Source organism: Epinephelus lanceolatus, chromosome 10 (genome assembly GCF_041903045.1).
Source record: "Epinephelus lanceolatus isolate andai-2023 chromosome 10, ASM4190304v1, whole genome shotgun sequence".
NCBI classification, from domain to species: domain Eukaryota; kingdom Metazoa; phylum Chordata; class Actinopteri; order Perciformes; family Serranidae; genus Epinephelus; species Epinephelus lanceolatus.
The window spans coordinates 35,852,040-35,865,476 of record NC_135743.1 but is presented as its reverse complement, the minus strand read 5'-3'; the positions used below and the strand labels follow the sequence as shown (position 1 = coordinate 35,865,476).

The 13,437-nt window shown below is 39.6% G+C and overlaps 2 protein-coding genes across 8 annotated transcripts in view; one reads left to right on the top strand and one right to left on the bottom strand.

Annotated features, from left to right (window-relative positions):
- ubr5 (ubiquitin protein ligase E3 component n-recognin 5) overlaps positions 1-1,732 on the bottom strand; it is a 37,832-nt gene extending 36,100 nt beyond the window's left edge. For all 7 annotated transcript variants that reach the window (XM_033640197.2, XM_078171984.1, XM_078171985.1 and 4 more), the window contains exon 1: positions 1,514-1,732. In XM_033640197.2, coding sequence (XP_033496088.2) covers positions 1,514-1,575 — 62 coding nt within the window. In that variant the 5' untranslated portion in view covers positions 1,576-1,732. The remainder of the gene's footprint in view (positions 1-1,513) is intronic.
- A 6,913-nt stretch (positions 1,733-8,645) lies between these two features.
- On the top strand, positions 8,646-12,721 carry LOC117265414 (Krueppel-like factor 10). The gene is made up of 4 exons (XM_033639890.2): positions 8,646-8,775; positions 9,418-9,646; positions 10,894-11,827; positions 12,020-12,721. Exons 2-4 carry the CDS (start codon positions 9,428-9,430, stop codon positions 12,268-12,270), a joined length of 1,404 nt encoding a protein of 467 aa, XP_033495781.1. The 5' UTR covers positions 8,646-8,775; positions 9,418-9,427; the 3' UTR covers positions 12,271-12,721.
- The last annotated feature ends 716 nt before the right edge of the window (positions 12,722-13,437 follow it).

Here is a 13,437-nt window from a genome sequence, read left to right as displayed (position 1 = left end):
CAAGAGCTTCAAATGAGCCAAGCTGGACCAAGCCTTTTTACTTCAGATAGAGGCACTTATCTGCTTTGACAACTGCAAGTTCCTTCATGGGGAAGAGAGAGGAGGGGGCCTCCCAGCAGCACATGGTGACTGTAGCATGCAATGGCATGCATGCCTGGGGATGAAACAGCCATGACCTCTTTAAGGAACCAATGGTCCATACCACCAAGATGTCTGAGTGACTTTCTCAATAACCAGCATAACCAGCAGAGTAACTGAGCTTTCCCATCAGTCAGAACAAAGTGGGTCCCCCAGTGTAAGATAGTACATCCACCTGCAAAAAAGCTTTCAAATACTCTAAGACTGTACCCAGTTCTTAATCTCAAGGTCATTCTAAAAACACTTCCTAACCTCTTTGTCTTTAAGTAGAACAACTCATTAATCAGTTCAATCTCAATGGATGATATAAATAGGTTTATCATAAATCACATGTTCTGCCAAATTACAGGTCACACACAATTTCCTAGACCTTTCTTCCACCTACTACTGTCTCATGATCTCTTCAGTTTCTGATTTTCCTAAAGAAAACCCATTAAACGCAGTGCGATACATGCCAGCATGTCACTACTAACAATATTGTGTGCAATTAAATTAACTGTCGGAGTATAATGTTACTGCTGGTATTTGGGTAACAGTGAAAAGAAAAGTGTATGATCACGTGAACACTGAATAATCCAGCATGGATCATTAACACTTCATAAACCTTGGCTTGTCCTTTTACTAAAGTAGATAACAGGATTAATGTAAATGCAGTGTTGCTAACTGTGCTTCGCTCCATAATTTAATCTCGCAACGCAATGTTAATAACAGTCAAATGAGATTCTTATCCCCGAAGATGATGACAAGTAAGCTGGGCCACTAAACTCTCAAAATACCCCGACACAAAAGACACTGAAACACAAATATTTGGCTTTGTCAAGAGCGTGGTAGCAAATTAGCTTGCTAGCATTAGCAGCTAGCTGTCGGTTAGCTGACGTTAGCTACTTCATTGATCATGATAATCAACGAGACGCCCACAAAACAAACACTGACACATTTCAAAACAGTGTTTATGTAATACATGCACAAAAACTCGCATATTTTCTACAAAATTGCGTTTTATGACCCTTATTTCCCTCTCTTTTCCCCATCCCCCAACCCGCATTGTCTATCTCAACTTTGACTGTGAGCCAATCCTTCCAGAGAATCAAGGAAACAGCCTGCTAGTGTTAGCTATTCGTACGATGGCCAGTTAACGGGCTAGCATCTAGCTAGCACCGGACCGACTGTTTGGGTAGCAGCAGGCTAACGAGGATTGTTCAAGATGCCGGGCCTTGTTTCAACCCTGGGGGGGTCATTTAAATTATTTAAACCAGGCTGAAAACGCATGACAATGTCAACGTTGTTCGCAAATACAATATCTAAAACTATATACCATAACCCGTGCGTATATATTGATTTAAATTCTTCTTATCAACGGGCCGCAACAAAATACCTGTCATTGAGCTGATCCTCGGTCCCGGGCAACGGGTGAACCACGAAGTGTATAGATGTCATGGGGTCAATCCAAAATCACACACGGGCGTGTGAAAGATGTGGAAATTGTTATTCTTTCGATAACTGTAATTATATGGATTCATAGGAATCGTTTAATGGCGAAAAACCTCGAGTTTAGATCCCAGCCTCCTCACCCACATGCCGCCATCTTAACTCTACCAAGCTTCTTGTCTGTGTGTTGATTAGTGCACATGTAACCACTCCGCTGGTTGGACCCCGAGCACAAACAGGAAATGTGTGAAATTGGACGGGATTGGCTTCAAGAAGAAAGGCAACACTACTGTAATCAAATATACTACATTTTCACACTCTAAAGTCTTTGTTCTCATACAGCTCAGTCAATGTATCTGTGGTTGTTTGCATTTTCGAGCACCTGCAGTCATTTTCAGATTCATTACTGTACTATAGAGGCCGAAGAAAGGGTTAAGTAACGCTAGGTTACCTCTATACAAGCTTAGACAATAGGATATCAAATGCAGTATTGATCATAGGGGTTCTTCTTCCCTCACCCTAACCCTATACACATAATAATTGTGCTTTTGTGCTGTAAAAACACACAACAATAAATAATTCCATATGCTATTTTACCACCATGTAAGAACCATCAGAATTAATATAAGTAGTCCAATAAGTACTACTATACTTACAGACTCACATTCTGTAGTTATAGAATAAATAAATTCTATTTTGAATCCATCTTACAACATAAAAGAAGTGAGTATACAATAAGGGGCTGTTCTTTACTTTTCAGAGGAGGGATGTGTCTAGGTTTTTTTTTGTTTGTTTGTTTGTTCGTTTTGTTTTGTTTTGTTTTTTTGACCCTCCCTAAAGCTTTACATAGCCTACTTTAAGCCTTCCAGAGTGACTTGTGGTGAATGCATTTCCCTCCGTCCACCATAAATTAGTTGTTTTAAAAACTCACCCTTTGAACATTGAAAGCTGAAGATGAAATCCTGGAGGTTTTTTTTATTTTTTATTTTTTTTAAAGCATTGCTTTTCTGTTTCTTTATTTTTTATTTTTTTGACGGAAGCATTCATTCCACAAAATGTGCTTTTGAACCATCGGAAATTTGAATATCACTATTTCTGGCTATGATAAATAGTGTCATTTTGGCAATTTTTAAAGAAAACAAACCCCCTGGGTTCGGAAGGTGTGTTTTCTTTAAAAATCTGCAGTTAAAAAAGAGAAAGAAATACAGCCATTTAAAGTTGTATGCCCCTCCCCAAAGCCAAAATAAAACAAACAAACAAAAAAAACATCAGTCCCCCTCAGCTGCTCAAAAAATTATTTGACATGCTTTCCCTTTTTTGCACCACCCACCCTCTCATAAGTAATGAACAGTCCCTAACCACCCTTCTGTGCCCAACTAAGACTTAATATTATGTCACCAAATCTTAAGGGAACACTGTGGTTATACTTGGCATATTGTCAGCATAACTTGGGGAATGGAAAAATTCATGTGGGACCCTCATTTTAATGCTGCTATTCTTACACTAGAATTATATTTAAAACTAAACCAACTCAGATCTGAGCTCTATAAAGGGAAGAGAACTGGAAGTCTCTTCATGCTGGGCTCCCTTCCATTAAAAACGATGTCAGTATGTAATATCCCTGCATCATCTAATGAAGTCCTGGAAATGTTTTAAGCAGCAGTGGTGCAAGCATGCTCTCCTAACTCAAAAATAAGAAAATGTAGGCTCAAGGCTGTGTAAAACTAAGAAAACAAAAGTGTACTGTTAGCGGTGCTTGATTTGTGGCCCGTGCCCTGGATGTAAGAGGGGGAACTGGCCTAGATAAGGCAGACATTAGGGAGAGGAGGGGGCAGATGAAATCATCACACAGCATGGATCAAAGGATGACATGTGATTGCTCAAATAAACTGATAATCCAGAATGAGTTTTGTATTTCTTGCGCTTAACACATGATACAAGTCTATTTTCGCATAATAAACCTTTACAAAAATACCCTCACCTTGGTCAGTGTGTTGAGCAAATAAAAAAGCAGTCTAAGAAGACAGTGGACTGAACATTTGAACGTTAATAAAGAGGACATGTAGCTAATCTTTGGCTGTCTCTTTAATCTACAGCCTAATCCAATAAAAGCTTTTGTCTTTTTACACCAGCAGATGGCAGGGTTTAGCTTTCACAATGAGATCTGAATCAGTTCCAGACAGCCATTTGTCCCTTATCTGCACTTCTCCTCAAAGTTCTCGAGTGCATCTGACATACAGCAATATATACAGGTATCTCCAGACTTCTTCAAGTGCCCACGATGACCATTTGTCAAATATTTCTGTATTAAATAAGATATTTCAGAAATGCACCCAACTGATGTAACTGAATCTGAGAGGTTTCTTCCAAAGATGTGAGGATAATATGAAATGAACCATTACACTGGCTGAGGACAGGTTCTTCATATATCTGTTATCTGCAGAGTTCCCATTTAGCCAGAGCAAACAGAAATTAACCTATTTTATCAAAATGACCAATCTATTGACTATTGTTTATTAAGTTTGGCCATCAGTTCAGGCCTTTAACTGAATAGATGTTAAAGTATCAGATGTACATAGAACAGAGTAAACGTGAATGACAGCAAGACAAATGTCACACATGTTGAATGACATTATTAGATTTTTATTAAACCTTTTATTTGTATTTTTTAATTTACTGAAGTATGTATTTTACGTGCTTGTTATATACGTGATTTATGCATTGTTATTGTTGTTTATGTAAAGTCATGAATGACAGTTTAACAAAATATAACAGAGAGTACTGCAGATATTATTATTTGAAGTTGAACTGTATATTTTCATTTGATCATTTGGCCATATTTTTGGCTACACATGATGTATGTCATGTAACCAGCAGAGACAGAGGTTAAGTCATTAGTCTCTTTGTTTACTGAGTTCAACACAGAGGTTAATGAAACCAGTTTCACTGCTCTGCAAAGAAAAAAATGTACCTTTTCAAGAGTGATCTCAAACAAAACCCTAGAAACCTCTGCAGCTATTTTTAGGTGGTTGGGCACTGGGTTATCAAATGACCGCTGGTGTTGTTAAATTTGGGTGCAAAGAGTCATAGCCAGCTGAACTATCATCAGAGCAAGGTTAGGAGGTTTACAGCCTTAGAACATGAAAAGAATTGCCGATTGGTGAAATGAAGTGTTTGAGCTGTTATGAAATTTAATATAGTGTGTTACATCACCTGAGACAGGCCAAGAGAGACCCACAGTTAAACCTTCACCACTGATAACTTATTGAACCAACTTCTACATTCATTCATAGATCAGTGGACCAACACCAGCTCTTGTCAGTCAGGTCAGAAGTATAAGTTATTCCCTGTGAGGTAACACGATCACTGGCCGGAGAGTTAAGACTTTAAAATAACTCCCCTTAGTGCTTGATGTCACATATCTTTACAGGTCCAGGGCAGGACTGACCATGAGGGGGTAACTCTGCCTGTTAACATAAGGTCAGTCCAGGCCTCAGGCACAGACCCTCTGCTCCAAGCTCCCAGTCACAGACACTGCACAGCTTAAAGGGCATTATGCTGGCCTGCATGCACATGAGGAATAAGCAAAGTAATGAGTTGTCCCTGGCTGCTGTCTGCTAAGAGGCCTTTACTTTTTGGAGAGGGACAAAAGTCCATTTCTGTGACAGCAAAAGAGAACAGTGAGCCCTTGTCTCGCTTGGCATTAAACTCCACTTGAAAACTGGCTGATATTGTACAGGAAGCCATAATGTCTGGGGCTATGCTGTCATTAGACTCTAAAAAAATCAATTTGTCCATTGCACAGTACCATGAGGATGTTGTAAAGTTCTGCTCAAAAGAGCATAGCTACCAGCCAAGAATCTGGGACTCCATTGCATCATGCTTATAAAACTAGGGCAACCTGATTGGCTGGAGATCAGTAACAGACAAATGTGCTCTTTTGTGCCATGGCTGCTCACTCAGCAGCGTTAGGAGCTATGTAATATGAAGTATTACATTTTTAAGTGTAAAGCTGTACCAATGAAAATTTTTATAATGTAAACAGATTAAAGAATATGTGTAATAAGAAAGACAACACTAGTGGTGACCATAGGCTGTACAAATAATGGACACATCTCCTGTGACATCACTCATTGGTTTGTGGACTGTCGTTTTGAAACCTCGAGTTTAGCATTTCAGCCATTGCCATCTTGGACTTTTAGAACTAGAAATGACCATATTTGGACGAGAGGCTGGAGCTGTGGAGGAGCAAAGGGTGGCCCAAGAGTGAGAAGTTGAGGATACTATTGGCAGGCAGCTTGTCACTCAAGCCATCCCGTCCTTAAAAATGCATAACTTTAGGCCCTAATAAAATGTAAATGGGTGGGTTTAATAAAAATACACCCCCTGCACAGTTGTGATGGATGTTGAAATTAACCATCGAGACCAAAATCATTTTTTGTACCAGGTTGTAAACATGTTTATTTCTGCTGTAAAGTTGGCCATTTTAATACGGGGGTCTATGGGGGTAACTGTTTTGGAGTCAGCCTCAAGTGGTCATTCAATGAACTGCAGTTTTTGGCACTTGCAGATTGGCTTCATTTTTCAGCCTCAGAGGTTACCACTGGGTAGTTATGTCCCCACAGGAACCAGTCAACCCGCCCTGAAGTTTCTGGGTAGCAGAGTCTTTTAGTTTATTTTGAATCATTGTTTGTCAGATTGCCAGAAACATGACTCCAATTAAATATATTAATGTTGCTCTGTGTCTGACAGACATGTCAATCAGCAATTGTTTACACCTTTATAAGATGATGAGAAGACAGTATTGTATTTTTACCTTGTTTTGCTGCCCCCAAGTGGCCAAAAAAATGAATGCGTGCAGATTTTAGTTTTGGAATAAGAAAAAAGAATAAAAATAAAGTGGCTAGTGCATCTCTAGGGTGACCTAAGATTAAAAATGCTGGATCTTTGGTGATGACATCTTTAGAGTTTTATCTAGGACTTTAGAAAGTCCCAGGTAAAGTCTAAGAGGACTGTTCTCACAGGCTAGTACTTTGTATGCCTCTTTAAAGGCTAAAAAATGTAAGTATACATATACCATGTAAATATCAGTAAGTTTAACATTAAAACATGTTATGTGGAAGGATATGAAATATATGTTTACTGCAGCTTTATGAAGATGCACAAAAAGCAAAAGACGTAAAGGACATTGAAGTAATACACATGGTATGTTTTCTGTTTATAGGTATATTATACTGTACATACAATAAATGAACATTAGAATATGGAAGTATGTGTTTGAAGTATATATAAAAATTTGAAATTTTTTAAGCATCTGGAAAAAAAATACAATGTAAATGACCATTTATGATGGTAATATTGTTCTAGTTTTAACCGTTGTCTTTTAGCTGTCCTATTAAAACACTCTAAATTGGGTTATCTTCCATAGAGAAAAAATAAAAGTGCAACAATATTTATTTTACATTGTTTGGTGTGTTGATTACTATGATGTTGGAGTGAAAAAGCCACATGTCTCATTCATAGGGATAATCTTTCTGCACAATTCTCTTTACCACTATAACTAAATGGAGGATAAATCCCCTGCATGTTGTGATACTTCCTCAAGAAAGCAGAACACCAGAGCAAACTACAGTTTCAGTTTAAACTTAGGTTGCTGTAAGCTGTAATCAGGACATCACAATGTTAAGTTAAATATTCAGAGAGATATGGATTTAAAATAAACACTTATTTCACTTGGGCTCTCTCCTCTTCGAGCAGCACATTCCTGGATATGCTTTTGAGGAACATCCCACAGTGCCAGACTCAGTCAAAGTGCTGTGCGTCTGTGTGTGTATTTCTCCATTGTGAGTCTACAGCCGGCCTTTTGTTCTGGGTCCCTGTGCTGTGTGGGAAGGTCTAGACAGCTGACACTTACCTAATCCACAGCAGGGCTGCCTGAGGCCATCTCCTGTTGGCTGACCTCTTTCACCCACAAAGGACAAGAGGCCTAATAATGGAAAGAGCAATCAACTTAAAACAGGAAAAAAGTTTAGGGTCAAGACTTGATGGCGGTTCAACTTCAAATTCAAGATTTTTTCCACTTGGAGCTAGTTGATGGCTTTTCCATTTTACCAAACGAGAAATTGATTTTCAGGGTAAATTCTAAAAGAATAAAATAAGTCCTTCCTATTTTAAATCACTTAAAAGATCAATGTAATCACTTTTGCTATTAGCCTACATGTTCTGAAACATTTATTTTCCTTTTTTGTCTTACAGCAGTGCTTTGACTTATTTTATTGTTTCGCATTAGTTTGCTTTTAATTGCTTGTTTTTGTGAATTCTGTGAAATTGCCAAATAAATGAGGTTTGCTACTAACCCATAATCACTGAAATATATTTCCGGGAGTTTCATCAGTTTCTGTGGGGTGTGGCCTCATTTAGATATGACCTGGTGTGAAAGCGGATGAGATCCATTATTTAAAAAAAAGCAGCTTTCCCACCTGCAGCACATATCGAATATCATTAAAGCCTATAGCTAAAACTTTAAAACAACTTTGTAATATTTCTGTAGACAAATTCCAGCAGTGATATTTCCATTTAGTCATTAACATGCCTAACTTGATGAGAAAGTTTGCTTTGCTGTGCCTGCAGTCCAGATTTGGTAATTTGATAGTGATGTAATGTCTATATTTGTGAAAAAAATGTTAAGTTTGTAAACTTAATTATGGTGCCAAAATTCAATCTGGATAAACCCATATTAAGAAACAACATCTTATGAAATGAGATGAAATCTGTTTTTCAATTTCATTTCTCCAGAATCTGATTAGTCACTGAAGGTGTGTGTGTCTGCTCTGCCTAATGAAGAGGGTGACATGACTCATCCAAGGCAATGGTGTGTGTGTGTGTATTAGGGGGTGGGTAAAGGGAGGTGTAGTTTGGAATGTTTTCACACCCCCATGCTGTTGTGTACCACGCTGCCTCCATGGCGCAGTCAGGCCCCGATCACGCACCGAGGCTCTCTTCCATTGGTCGGCGCCTAACACACCTTTGCGTCCTATTGGACGAGACGCTAAGCCAAGCCCATCTCTTCCCCACCGTGTTTGAAACGATGAATGGGGACGGGGCTGATTAGAAAACATTCAATTTTGGTTTTGAGGTGTTCACACGGAACGACGAGTACTCACCAGTTAAACCAGGTTCTTGAACACTTCACTCAGACCCACATAAAATGTAAGTACAACACATTTTTCACACTGTCATGTATTCCAATTTATGGCCTATATAACGAGGAGTGCTTTATTCAAATTCTAAGATATTAAACATAACATATTCTATAATATGTAATTTTTAATAAAGTGTAACTGAATGTGTTTGTCTCATGTCAATTGGTGGTTGTCAAGCCTTATTATAAGCAGCACGGTTATATGTAGGTCATAGTTCATTCCTCCAGTGATGGTTATGTGCATGAGTATGATGATGCGTAAGATCCGTGTGTAGTGGTCAGGGAGGGGAAGTTCAGTGTTGTGTGACTGTTTGTGTAAGCAGCAGCACAGTTGGTGCTTTTGTCCCCCAGGGAAGTAGGTGAAAGGGCCCTGGTGCTGAAGAGCAGCAGCTGATCATGCTCTCTTCACATGATCCTTTACATATTCTGCATATGTTAATGAATGGCAAAATCAATAAGCTTTTAAACATTGATTGAACACTCAGGGGACACAGAGTGGACTGTCTGCTCACAAAATGTACACAGTCTATGGTTAATTGTATGTAAATCTTTAAATCCGGCAGCTGATCTATTAAAGATTACTTAAAGACTACAGCTTGTCATATTCAAAATGAATAATCAAAATTACTAATTTTTTGCTCTTTTACTAGAGTTTGCAACATGGAAGTTGAGGAGCCCTCAGATATGCAGGGTAAATTTCAGCCTGCTCCTTTGGCTGAAGGTGACATGGAGGCTGTGGAGGCTCTGATGTCCATGACAAAGCACTGGAAGACCAGGAGTTTCAGGCCCAGGCTCTTCAGACCCTTGACTCCATCCTCAGACTGCTCAGAGGATGACTCTGTCCCCTTTGGCTCTACTGTGCTACAGGACTCTCCTTTGGTAAGTGATCCACACAGGCTGAAATTTGTCACATTAAGGGTTTTAGAATAAGCCAGTGTGAACAAATACATAAGTAAACAATAAACAATTTAATTCTAATGGTATGAACAAAATCAGCTAATGTTTACCTTTATATAAAAACATACACACACAACTTAAATGGAAATCAAAAATACACATTTTTCTTCTTACCTGTAGTGCTATTCATTAAACTAGATTGTTTAGGTGTGAGTTGTCGAGTGTTGGAGGTATCGGCCGTTGAAATGTCTGCCTTCTCTTGAGTTTAATGGAACTAGATGGCACTTGGCTTGTGGTGCTTAAAGCACACAAAAAACACTTGAAAAACTCAAAACCAATGTCTCTTTCCAGAAATCATGACCTGGTTACTCAAGATAATCCATAGACATTGTGAGCAGTTTCATGTAGGAACTATTTTCTTTCTACTGAACTCGCCAACTGTATCACTGCACAGAAGGAAGCGTGCATCTACTCATGGTCAAGACACTCAGGCTCATAACAGCATGAGATGTAAATATTAGGCTACTGTGTGCTCCCTGGGAGTTTGCGTTTCCTCGGATAGTGAAGGAATGACCCACCCTACTCTGCCCGTGCTCTGTCTCCTCATGCAACCTAACCAGTCCAATGAAGGCAATGAGCACTAGCCAGTTGTAGGAAGAGTAGGACAGGTCATGCCTTCGCTATCCAAGGAATTACAAATATGCATCCTCCTTGGCTGAACTGTTACGTTAGCTAACTCTGTGGTGCTAGGTGAGGTAACAGCAGATGCACTCTTCCTTCTGCGCAGTGATACAGTTTGCAGGTGCAATCTGGTAGAAAGAAAATAGTCCTTACATGAAACTGCTCACAATAAGGTCTGTGGATTATCTTGAGTAACTGGGTCATGATTTCTGGAAAGAGACATTGCTTTTCAAATTTTTCAAATTTATTTTTTTTCGTGCTCGAACACCACAAGCTGAGTGCCTTGTAGTTCCATTATATTGGAGAGAAGGCAGACATCTCTACAGCTGATATCTCCAACACTCTGCAACTCACATCAAAACAATCTAGACTGATTAATAGCACTACAGGTACGAGGAAAAATATGTACTTTTGATTTGTCCCTTTAATAGTAAATTTAAAAAAGGCCATATTATAAGAGTGGGGCTTTTAGCAGCTATTTAAAAGACGATACCTATTTTGCAAGATTGAGGTTGTCTATAAAATTATATTAACTTCTTTTCTTTCAGTGCATGACACCGCCATACAGTCCACCCAACTTTGAGGCCACCCAATCACCCTTGGCGACAATCTTACATCAACCTGCAGCAGCTGGAATTCCAAGCTGGCATCCAATGGAAGAGGCTCGTGCTGCTTCACAGCAACGGTTCCAGTGCACCAGTGTAATCCGTCACACTTCAGATGGCCAGCGCAGCTCCTGTGACGTCCATCCTGTCTCTGGGGAAGACAGACTCACTCAAGATCATACAAAAGACATTAAAACAGATGTGAGCTCTGAATATGGGCTGAACAGTAGAGAGTGTGTGGGGACTACTGTAATACAGTCTGACTCTAATGCAGCCACGCCACATAAACCTTTCACTGTGACTTTACCAGATGTGGTTGAAGCCAGCCACACACAGATGAGCCTTTCAGGCAGGGATGATAAATCAAACACATCTCAGGCTGTCTCCTCTGTCCCAGCTGGTGGCTGTAGGGTCTCTCCTGTGCCTGTCTCCTGCCAGATTCTTCCTGTCCTTTCTCCTCCCTCCACTGTTACAGCCTCTGACAGTCAGAAGCATCACCTAATACATGTCCCATCAGCAACCCCCACTTCACTACAACAGCAGCACAAACAACAGGTACAACCACAACCACAAACACAAGCAGCTTCTCCTGCCCAGGTCTTTCTCCTAGGGGGTCAGGTGGCAAAAGGCCCCATCTTGTTTCTTGTCCCTCAGCCGACTGTCCCTACACTCTACATCCAGCCACCACTGCTGACCTCTGGTGGCACCAAGCTACCGGCCATCGCCCCTGCGCCTGGTCGTGCCGTCTTGGAGCAAAGACAAAACCCGCTGCAGCCAGAAGTGTCCCGTGTACGCAGTCATGTTTGCCCCCATGATGACTGCAGCAAGACCTACTTCAAGAGCTCCCACCTCAAGGCCCACATGAGGACACACACAGGTAAGACATGACACATTTTTATATTGGATTTGACACCTAAAAAAGGAAGTGTATTTTAATTACAGATGACTTTTCTAGATACTCAAACACATTTTACAAAGCAGCCAAAGGTCAGCAGTATATGCAAAAAGATGGCACAAGTGTGATGAACACAAAAAGCCTCAGTTTCCACTTTACTGTCTGTTTCACCAGGTGAGAGGCCCTTTAGATGCAAGTGGGAAGGCTGCGAGAGGCGCTTCGCTCGCTCCGATGAGCTGTCTCGCCACCGACGTACTCACACGGGAGAGAAAAGGTTTGCCTGTCCCGTGTGCCACAGCCGCTTCATGCGCAGTGACCACCTTGCAAAGCACGCCCGACGACACCTAGCAGAGAGGAAGACACCCTGCTGGACTTTAAAGGCCACTTCCACAACACTCACTCTGTCTTCAGCAAACTCTCTCTAAGTAAAAACTGTGATATTGAATGTCAGGTGCACAGAGGAGTCCGTCAAACAGTGCACAGAGCGTCTGCCTCATTTTTACAAGTCTCCATTCAGCTTAGTCAGTGGTTGAACAAGACTGCTGAGCTGGAGACAAGTTTAAGTTGCACATTAAGTATTTGATTGTAGTTGAATCAGAACGAGGTGTTGAGACTGTTTATATTCGACCCTCAAACTGAGCTTTTACACTGAAAATATCAGCATACATACTATTTAACAACTCACTTTCATAACACTTTTAAAAGTGAATGCTAAACATGTTTACTTTTCAGTGATATTTGACCAAAGAATGTTGAATATATTTCTTTTGTGCCATACAAGAAATATTTGTTAAAAAACTATTTTGCACAATATGTATGTCTTGCATTGGAAATAGAATCTTTATTAAACTTGAGATAATTTTTTTTTGTCATTCAGATGTGTCCAGTTCTATTTTTAATGTAAGTGTGTGTCCTGCCTACTTAATGTATATTGACAAACAGAATAACAATTCAATAGCTCCTACATGGTGTTTACTTGAGAGATTTAGCTCCTTTGATCACATTATCCAAGATAAGAATTAGATTAAATCATCATGTTACAAAACCATTTCTGAAAGTGATTACCAGTTATTAAGGTATGTGTGTGAAGTGGCAGTGGCGCTTCAGTAAGATTATTAATGGTCTGTTAAGGTAAGACACTACAGGCGAAAAGAGTTCTTTCATGCACTGGTCAATTTTGAGATTCTGGCCTTTAGGCCTGTTGCCTCCATACCATGCCTGCTTTCAGACAAGTGGAAAGCAAATGTCCAAAATACACATTCAAGTGTTCAGATTTCTGTTATGGAAATCCAAATGAATAAAATAGATATATGCAGTTAACCATGGATGTTTCATTGTGATATCTATTAGTTAACATATTTACCCTATTCTTTTTTTTTCTTCTTTTTTTGGTGTCTAACAATGTACATAACATAACAGTACATATGTTAAAAGGCAACTGAATAAAAATTTTTTTTTTCTCATACTCTGAGCCAGAAATCTTAATTTCAGTACCAGTATTATTTTCCTTTCTACATTCTAAAGGTTTTGAAAGGGGTTTGTCAATATATCACTTACAGCCTGATCTATATAACATTTTATTCTTAAAAAAC